At 34.9% G+C, this 10,945-nt stretch overlaps 1 protein-coding gene across 1 annotated transcript; it reads left to right on the plus strand.

Moving 5' to 3' along the window:
* The first annotated feature begins 925 nt into the window (after positions 1-925).
* Positions 926-10,755, plus strand: LOC128244409 (dynein axonemal assembly factor 5-like). The gene is made up of 11 exons (XM_052962422.1): positions 926-1,574; positions 5,553-5,795; positions 6,070-6,156; positions 6,699-6,931; positions 7,231-7,440; positions 7,711-7,854; positions 8,135-8,303; positions 8,570-8,720; positions 9,186-9,333; positions 9,485-9,833; positions 10,055-10,755. The coding sequence occupies exons 1-11, from the start codon at positions 944-946 to the stop codon at positions 10,189-10,191; spliced, it is 2,502 nt and encodes an 833-aa protein (XP_052818382.1). The 5' UTR covers positions 926-943; the 3' UTR covers positions 10,192-10,755.
* Positions 10,756-10,945: the final 190 nt, after the last annotated feature.

Here is a 10,945-nt window from a genome sequence, read left to right on the forward strand (position 1 = left end):
TCAAAAAGCCCCCACTCCTTTTTTATTTGAAATAATAGTTGAAGGTAAGTTGATATATTTTTTAGATATATCGCATTTACATAATTGCTAATCAAACATTTATAAACTGATTTTAAGACATAACATTTGTTGAAATTAAAATGTTTTAAAGTATATTAAAATAACTTACTTGAAAGGTATTGCACTTGGTCATTATAGCACATTAAATTTAAATAACACATCTTTACCTTTTTTCTTCAACGGTTGTTGTGTCAAAATTCAAATTTGAATTATTATTTATTGATATATAATATACATTTTCCTTCTATGTTAATGTATATTGTATTGTACATTTACAATGCGAATATTTTTACCATGCAGTATAAATGTGTTTTAAAAGATGTGAAATAAATATGTGAAGAATACAGTGGGTAAATTATTTCAAAATTAAAAAAAAAGTTAAATTATATCTTCTTGTTGTTCCTTTAATTCTGATGCGATTTGATATATTATTTATGATCATTTTTTTTAAAACGTTTGTTATTTTTACTTGGTTTAATTGTCAAATTTATCAATATACAAATAATGTTGGTTGCACTTCATTTTGTAAAATTAAAGGTTTAAAAATGTTTTGGAATAACGTAAGTATGCTTACATACTTATAAAAATAATAACAAAAGAGGGGGCGTTTTTTGGGGGGGGGGGCTATTTGACCAATTTTAAAATGTGATTGGGGGCTTATTGACAAAAATGGGGGCTATATAACTTGGGGCTATTTCACTGGGAATCGGTACCCGATGACACTTAGAGCCAATGACTGTGAAATAAAAGAATTACTGCACATTGACCTGTACAATACGGCGAAATAGTAGACTGTAAACATTTTGTTGATATTTTGACATAAAAACCAAGAAGAATTATTTTACGCAGTCGGCCCCAAGTCGAGGCGTTGCGATCAACAAGTATGGCGTCCACTGACCAAAATTCCAATGCTGTCATCCAAGGATTGGCACGACATTTGAACTGTTTAGGGGAAGATAACAAAATGGCAAGGCGTCGAGCCTTAGAAAGTATAAGGAAAGATACCGTTAACAGGAAACCCATTCTAACCGCTGAAGAAACTAAGCCAATACTGAATGAAATATTAAAACCTCTCCTGAAGGAATTTTCAGATTCTGTAGAAAAATGCAGAGAATTAGCGTTAGAAATAATCAGTGATTTTTTGCGTCGGGTAAATGATCCTGAAGAATATCTTCCCTATGTAATGCCAGTTATGGTTCAAAGACTTGGACAGCAGGACATTGTCGAACCTTCTGAAGAAATAAGACTGCAGTTGGTCACATTTATGCACGAAATTCTAGAACGTTCTGGAAAGGAACTGTCAGTTTATTTAGATGACCTTATCAAGATTTTACAAAAAACCCTCATTGATCCATATTCAGAAGTAAAGAAAGTCAGTTGTCAATGTGTTACAACAGTCGCTAAAGCAATTCCAGCCTACTTTTATCAGCAGTCAGAATCTCTCATTAAACCACTTTTGATGTCTATATCACATCAACATTCAAAAGTGAGGACAACAGTCATCTATACCATAGGTAGGATCTTACTTTTCAGCATACATGTTTAGTGTTACTTTACTATACATGTTCAATAATGTATTACTATAGTATTTTCTTTATCTTACTTGAATTTTTATAGATAGATAGATAGATAGATAGATTCAATAGATAGAATCAGTAAGGAATGCACACACAATAAAAGTCATGGACATTTAAAATTAACAACAGTAAATAACATAAGTGCTCCAGCTAGTCCGTTTTTCAATGACGCAGCGTCCGTGCCCATTTTCTTACCACCCTGCCCCCTTTTTGAGTAGTGCCCTTTCTCTATTAGTGCCAATTACCGTATTTTCTCGACTATAAGACGGGGAAATTGGGTCCCGATTTTTACCCCCAAAGTAGGGGACCCGTCTTATAAGCGAGTCGATAAAATATTAAAAAAAGATTAGTCAAAATCAGTAAAATTTTACATGGATATTCTGGTCTATCCAGTATATCGTCTGCTGATACAAGTATGGGGCAATTAAGTAAACAACAACACGAAATCTCTTCACCGCGCGTGCTCTGACGTCACACAGTGTACCGTTATATCTGCATTTTTTCTCATGGCGCGTGTCAGTATAATTAGTTTGACAGATATATCAAATCAATAAATTGGAATCTTAAGATGATGTAGGTACCTAACTGTCAATTTGATTAAGCAAACAAATGACAATGCGAATATGAATCGTCGCCAATCAAGGGACAATATTGCCGAAAGCATTATTGCTAAACAAACACCTATTCATGCCTCGGCTTTTCGCAGAACTTTATGTTATTGAAGCCATTTATTTTGCCGAAGAACTTCATTGGTGTCTTCAATAAAAAAAAACTAAAACAAACATATGTTGTTATTGATTAATTATTACAATTCCGATAAGTAACGACCTGTCCTGCAAACTTATGTACTCATTTTTAACCTACCTCCAAATAGAGAGCTCACAGTTGACCGCCATTTTTTTTGAGTAAAACAAAAACAGTTACCGCGAAAGTCGATAATTGTCCGTTGAGCTTGAACATTTTTACACATTAGGAAGAATTTTAGCATTTTAGATTTGCTTAAAAATTGACCCCGTCTTATAAGCGAGTCGAAACAAAAAGCACCAGATTTCATGGGCAAAGTTAGGGGGCCGTCTTATAAGCGAACCGCCTTATAGTCGAGAAAATACGGTATCCCGTTTGTGCCCTTTTTACTTTTGAAATCATTATGAAAGATCGACAGCCCTTAATCCGCTGTCATAATTGAGACAAATTACGTAATACTTATGATAATAGTGTTCCTGCTAGGTGTAACCATGCCCCCATTGACTGCTTAAAATATGCTTTATTGCCCTTTCATCTTCCCATGTGCCTTGACCAAGTCATATGACAGCTAATTGTGTATTTGTATAGTGAGCAGACGACCTGTGTATTCATAATAGGTCATCTTCTAATCCAATAATTAGAAAGAGCCAAATAGGGAAACATCGGCAGGAGGCGGACATTGAGAACTCGTTCATTCAATGATGAAAGTTCATAACATGCGATACAGAATGCGAAGGGATGGTGAAAAATGTTGTCAAGCACAATTAAATCTTTTGTTTTGTACAGACGAGACTCGCCATTTTAAAGATTGTTGATTTGAAGCAGATGGTCACATAAGAAAGGTGGCTCTAACACAATCAAATGCATCGCTTTTTCAGTAAATGTTTTGAAAGTTTATTTGTAAAAAAATTATGATAAAAATTTCTTTGTTACCCAGAAAAATATGTTGATGCTTTATGGAGCGTTTACCTAATCATGTCTACGATCATGTCAAAATTTGCCAAAACCGCCATTTTGTCAGAACGATTTTCGGAGTTATTTTATAAATGTTCTATGTTTTATAAGTTATTTTTTAAGCAAGGGCAGTGATTGTTATTGTCATTTTATTCTAAAACATCAGCATATTAAACATAATTTTACCAAAGACAATTAAATAACAGCCAGGCTGAATATAACATTTGTACCCAATCCCGATCGTACCAAACTAAGATTCGTCCCCTACATATTTGTTAGTTTTTGTTATTTATTTATTTGTTTGCTTCAAATGTTTAACTGTTTTTGTTTTTTTCTTCATTTAACATGATTTTTAGGAGAAATATGTGACATTGCACTAAAGAAAACTCCAGAAAAGAACAATCATACTAACACAGACAAAAAAAACAAATTTTAATTTTGATATTCAAACACAATTTTAAATTCTTCTAAATTTTTAGAAAAAAAACAACCCATTTTTTTTAAAGTCTGGAAATCATGGAAAATGATTGAAATTGAGTCAAATTCATGAGGGGAGACCCCCCAAAACCCCGCTTGTGACAGGGGTGGACCCCTCTCCCCTCACAGTGTGTGTATACCACGTGATAAATTACGTCATATATGCTACGTTGGAAGGCAAAAATTTGCTTAAAAAGAAGACTGAAATCAAAGATTTTTCTTTTACAACACCATTTTAAATGAAACAAAGGGCAGTCTATGCCGCTTAAAGAGCTCCGCATTTGTTTTATTTCCGAAATATGATGAGGTCATTAGTTTCATCAAACACTTCGACAAACCTGTTTCCAAAATATTGTTTTGACAGTGCTCCATCAGACGGCCGTATTGTGAAAAGGTTTGTCGAAGTGTTTTAAGAAACTAAACTCACAATCAAATTCTGGTAAAAGACCGAAGGTGGGGCTCCGTAAGCAGCGTAGACTGCGCTGTGTTTCATTTAGAATGGTGAAGAAATCGTGAAGTTATCTTTGTTTAAAGTCCTTTTTCAAATCAAAATATTGCCTTCCGACGTAGCATTTATGACGCAATTTATCACGTGGTATACACACACTGTGAATGTATTTTATGGAATTTAATTTCCAGCGGTTGAATGTTTTAATACAAATCAAATAACAAAGTAAAACAACATACCTGTGAATAAATATGAGAAGTAACCAAGGTTAAATGACAACCTGGACTGAGAAGTCATGGTTATAAAAACTAAATTGGATGCTTAGTTGCCAACAACTGACACAACTGGCCCGGCTTGTATAGATATTTAAGCCTTATTCTTATAGCCTAACCATAGAACAATAAAGGTGCTTAAATATAGTGACAACAGTCAAATGAAAGAGTGTTGGATTAAGAATTAAATGAAGTTATGCAAGTTGCAAATATGGAGACAAAAATGCAAAATATATCATATAATGTTTATAATATCAAGTAACAATATTATAAGTCACATGTATATCAATTCTATTGATTTTAAGAAGTTTGCTGTATGAGAAAAAATGGTTTTTAATATTGCTGACAAGGTTCTTATAAAGACTTTGCGGTGCATCTAATAGAACATTTACTGTATGGTGGTTAAAAAAAATGAAGACAAAAGTGACTTTAGCATTGTTGTAAATTTGAGACTTTTAAAAAAGAGCTGTACAAAGATAGAGATATGAACAGAAAGTGCAAGTCAACTTAACTACAGCCATGCTATTTATTGCATGTAATTGAGAATGGTTATACACTGTATACTCCAAATAATGTTATCCAGGCAACATTTCTTGAAAAACATGGCATCTTTATGTACTTGAGGAACAATTCTTGTGTTTGCTCTCAAACAGCTAACTCAATAAAGCAGAAAATTGACTTAACAGATATCATCATGTACACATAGCTTAGAGTTTATAGAAACATAATTGTGCTGAAAGTCATACTTATATTTCATTAGAAATGATTTTTATTTACATTAGCCATATCTCTGTAACCAAACTTAAGAAAAAGCTTATTATGTGATGTTTATACAGACATCAAAAGTCATTTTACAAATGAATATTGTAATCAGTTGCAAATCCCACCACTCTAACTAAAATATTTGTTTAGTGATGGAAATGGACATGCATTGGCATCCATATGACAAAGACACACTGGTACTGCATGTTTCTAAATGGATTTAAATATCATATGTTATTTAATTAAATTAAATTTCAGGGGATACAATACAGTATGGTCACAACAAGCATCTTGAGACAGTGGTTTCACACTTAGCTCAACGCTTGTTCGATCTGAACCCAGCAGTACGCATGGCAGTGACTAAGGTCGTTGGCAACTGGATGTTGGACTTAATGGACAGATACTCATTCTGGAACAAGCTCATCCCACTTCTTCTTACAAGTTTGTCTGATGAACAACCAGAAATAAGGGAGGTTGCTGATTCCCTGTGGCACGATGTTGGTAAGATAAAACGTTGATTGCTTTACCAAAACTAGCAAAAAAACTATTGCAATATAACATAAGTATATAAATGATTTTTCTAAATCAGATAGTCAAGCATTTAGACAGAGCTAATTAAAAAGGTTTTAAGTCTTGTATCTATATTGTCTGATATTAGTGCATCAAAAAAAGATGTTTTTTGTGGTTTTGCCATACAATCATCCTGAATGTTTAGGTTTCTGAAACCTTATCTTTTATTGCTGTATGTAAGACAGGTAGTGCTATATTTTGACAGGATTAAAGTTTGCAAATGAGAATGAAGAGGAATTGAAGGACAAGATGGATTTTCCCAAACAAGAGTACTCCCACTATCCCCCTGGTGGTAAGATACATTTAGTAATAATTTATAGAAGATATATACATATATTTAAACATATATGTCATGCCTCAAGGATGAAAGCCATTGGTCCAGGACTGGTCACATGGTGACCCGATATATTTTTGCTTATTAGGTCACTAATCTTTATATTGTACTAAATAGCATCTATTTTCCAATTTCGATGATGAAAAAATGAAACATTTCCCATAAATTGATTTATGTTTACAGTTTTTCATCATTATATATACATTACGGGGGTAGTAGGTGACCAGGGTAATACGGTGCTCAGGAAATCATATTCAGCCTCAAGTTCCACTCTCATCTGATGTGGTTTCCTTTGCCCTATATATCCGATATTGGCTCATCTTAACCCTGTAACTTATAACGTGCAAAACATTTACATATTTTTGTTTTTACATGCATTGAATACATATGTTTCTTGTTGCTTCATAGATCATTTGGTTTTATCATTCTTATAATAGAAAAATTATGAAAAGTTTTAAATAAAACTTTTATTTAAATAAAGAATATATTGACTTCTTCAGTGGAGCGACCCAATCTTGGTTGCAGAACTTTGATGTTTCGAAACATGTCAAAGATTCTGCCAGCATTGATGCGAGATGTTCAGGACTGGGTGGTAGACACGCGGAAGAAATCTTCCGCCCTACTGTACCATATCTTGCTGAACGGGGAGGAGTATATCACCCAACATATGGAGATCATCACAGCTGGCATGTTCAAGGCTTGCGCTGATGATGAAAAGGAGGTCGTGAAAAATGTAAGTTTAATTTTATTGTATATAACAAATATGTGTTCTGAACAGCGCATATTATAAAATCATAGTCTCAGATAGATTTTCATTGACCTTTTTTCCTGCAACCATGAAAAGTTCTGGAGCCAAACTGTCCTGTCATATCTGTATATTTCTGTATATGCATGCATCATGCCATCTAAAGCTTGGTAAGATCAAATTAATCAATTAAGTACTATAAATCAATGAAAACTTCTATACTTCAGATACAAAACAATTCTAATGATGGGTTACATGTATAACTATATTTGCTTAACTCCCCACAGATGCAGAAGGCAGCAGAGCTGATTGGCTACTTTGTGGAGGTGGAGATATGGAGCAAACTGATCCTGAAGACAGTGCGGGCGAGCCAGTCTTACCCCAGCATCATGGTGCTCGGGGCGGTGATACGGGGCACGCAGCAGGCACGCCTCCAGCCCCATCTACCCAACATACTGGATACACTCTACAACCCAGAGGTCTGCCAGAGTATTCAGGTGAGTTTGAACTAACAGCTTTAAATATTTAAAACTTGATGATTAACGGGTACATATAAAAAAATATATAATATGCTATTACCTCATTTTTGCTTTATTAAACCTGTATCAATCGTGTTACAATCTCAAATTCTTATTTTGTACATATTAAAAGTTTGATTTATTTGAAATAATTGAATGTTTGAAGCTCTACAAAACTTGTATATCTGAAATATAACATAAGCAAAATAACACCGAGTTTGTATTAAAGTGAATCATTGTATATTGTAGGTTGCAGTTCAACAGCAGCTATTGTTGTGTGTTGAGGGGGTTATGTCAGTGTTGGGTACAGGTGTACAGGAATGTGGTCAGACTGTTTTTAACCTGCTCCACACTGTCCTCGCTCTTCAGCAGGGTGACCTCATACGAGACAAGGTAGGCTGACAAACACAGGAATAATGTGTTGGTGAGTGAATGGTTTGACCTTTTTTTTTATTTAGTGAAGAACCATGGCTTGGTTTTGTATCAAACTGGTTTTGGTGCAATCAATGTTTCACTGTAAGTTGAGATGTTAAGTATAGCATGACAAAAGAAAAAAAAAGTGCCAAGTGTTTTTTATTTTCATAAAAGTAGTTACAGAATGTTGACAGCTTTATCACTTAAACTTTTTTCACTGTGTTCAAAAAATATTTGATTTTCATATTTGTAATCTCAGGCTCACGAGCTGATAGGCTGTCTGGCTGACCATGAGGGCCTCACAGACCGAAGGGAGCTGTACCGGGTTCATACCAAACCCCTGCTGGCCAGTTTCGAGGATACTTATCAAATATGGACAACGCACAGTGCTGAAAGACTGGTGTTTGATGTTGTCATTTTGGAAGCTGGTGCGCATTTTGTTCTGTCTCAATATATGATTACTAGGAATTTTATTTGTTAATGTTTTGATATTAACATTACGACATGTTTGTTGAAAACACTTTTAACAATTTATTAATGAAAACAGATAATTGTAAACAGACAAGGATGATTGTTAAAATTTTATATAAAAACCACCAGTAATTATGATGCCATTAATAAAAGTATTTTTTTTGCTAAGCTCCAAGTTGGCCCGATGGCTGTATATAAGACAATGTTGTAATCATTTTTCCAGGTCCAGTTGTAGGTGAGCTGCTGGATGAAGTGGTGCCCATCCTAGCGGCCAACTTCCATCCGGACAAGGAGCCCGAGGTCCGACTCAAGTGCTTTTCCCTACTCTCACACCTTGTCATGAACAGCAGTGACACCATCAACTCGGGAAACAGGTTCAATCACCTTTCTTGCAAATCTCCTTTTCACTTGCCAAGATAGTATGATAAGTCCCAACCTTGGGCAAATTAAGATCAAGTTACAAAAGAATGTCATTTTACTCCACTATTGACTAAGGAATAAGTTTTAAACATAAATCAGGAAGGGTTCATCCTCTAGTAGTAAGCAGATCTGGAGACACACCTTCGGGCTGCATTTGGGGTGGGTATGAGCAAGGTTAATATCAGAATTGCTGATGGTATTTAGACATCAAAAACTTTTATTTTGTCTGAATTTTGCTAATTGCTCAAATTCAAACCTGATTTCATCACATTGCAGCAATTCTAGTATACCAGATAAAGCCCGGATAAATTCAGTTATAATTTAGCCTTTTCAAGTTATCTTTTTTCTGGTAAACTGGAGATTTTTTGCCAGTGAAAACTGCTTGAAAGGGGTACCTTATTGCTTAAATATCACTGCAGGTTTGGAGAGTTTGCTGAGATTGTGCTGCGAGACATGATCCTGCCCAACTGTGTGTGGAAGGCTGGACGGGTGGCTGCTGCCATCAGAACAACTGCTGTCTCATGTGCCTGGGCCCTTCTTCAGAGTGGGGCTCTCTCTCTTGACAAGGTATGGTCTATTTCAAAATGATAAAGAAAAAATCCACCAATTTTTTATTTTTTCACTTTAATGACACAGTTTGAATTATTATCTAATGAAAAATGAATTGTGAAAAAAAACGGTACATTGCATATTGTACAAACACAAAAATACATTTTAGCTGGAACCGGTGTTGGACAACTTTGTCACACAGATGTTGGCTTGTATGGATGACGATAACAAGGGTACTCGTCTGGTTGCTTGTCGGGTGATGACTCGCACATTTGACCTGGCAGGGCCAAAGATCAACCAAGACAGGCTACATAACATGTACGTGGAGCTGCTGAAGCGTCTGGATGACAGCAGTGATGAGATACGGCTGATGGTGGCACGCACCTTCCAGGCATACCTGCACTGCTTTGAGCAGGCGTACGATGTGCAGCTGTATCGGGCACACCTGGAGGCCATGTATAAAGGCTTGCTTGTCCATCTGGACGACCCTGATGAGAAAATACAGGAAGCGGTACTAGGTAAAATAGATTACGTTGTTATTTTCATGCTTTTATTTTGCTCCATGAATTTGTCACAAAACTTTGATTATTTTTTTGTCCTTTAATAACATGTTTTTTTAGGCGAAAAGCTGTTTAAGGCAACATAAATTCTGATCAGGCATATATAAACAAAGTACCTACGGTATTTAGATTTTTTTTAATTTGACACATTTAGTTACTATTTGTATTGATTCCTTCAGGTGTCTTAAAAAAGGCAGGAAGCCTGCTTCCGGCCCTAATGCTACAGGAGGTTGAGGGCAGTCGGCATAAACACCGCTCTGACAGATACTGTGAGCAGCTCATACAACACCTCAAGTCTCTCAAAACTGACCCCTAGCAACACAACGAGGAGCCTGCGATTACTTCAGTGTGATTTGTGTTCAATTGCTTATTAACTCTATTTTAGTGTGTGAAATTATGAGTATTTATAAGATTTTTACTGTATTAATACTATATCCCATTAGATGATCATGTGTCAGACTAAAGTTTTGCGGTATATTATTGCTTCATTCAATTGATGATTTCTGTTTATTGATCACATGAACATTTCATCAATATCTTTATTAATACACGGGTGTACATTGAGTATGATCTTTGAACATTCTATTGCTAACCATATTGAAAATGTGCGTAGAAATGAAACAAATCGGTATGTAAGTTCAAGACTTATCTACTGTGAGTCTGCTTGCCTATAATTTATCAAATGATTTTTGTATCAAGGTGAAGAAAATATCAAAGTGTGTGATCAGATAATGGTACATGCACAGTAGTGATTGATGTATAAATGTCTACAAGAATGTTTGCATTTTGAATTCCTTACATACATGTTCATACATCGTTTTAAACACTGCCAAGCTTGATACTTATAATTGCCTTATATGAATAAATTGATAGATCTGAACGTTGCATTTTTGGTTTACTTATTACTAAATAAACTTTAAAAAATAAATTGAATGAATGGAGAGTAACGAGTTAATCATGGGTTTCAACATTGGCACAAACTATACATTATAATCAAATTTATGCAAGAGGAGCTAATGTATGTTCTGTCAATATTCATGGAACAAATTAGCATTACTAGTTTGTCTATA

This window comes from Mya arenaria, chromosome 2 (assembly GCF_026914265.1).
Source record: "Mya arenaria isolate MELC-2E11 chromosome 2, ASM2691426v1".
Taxonomy (NCBI): Eukaryota; Metazoa; Mollusca; class Bivalvia; order Myida; family Myidae; genus Mya; species Mya arenaria.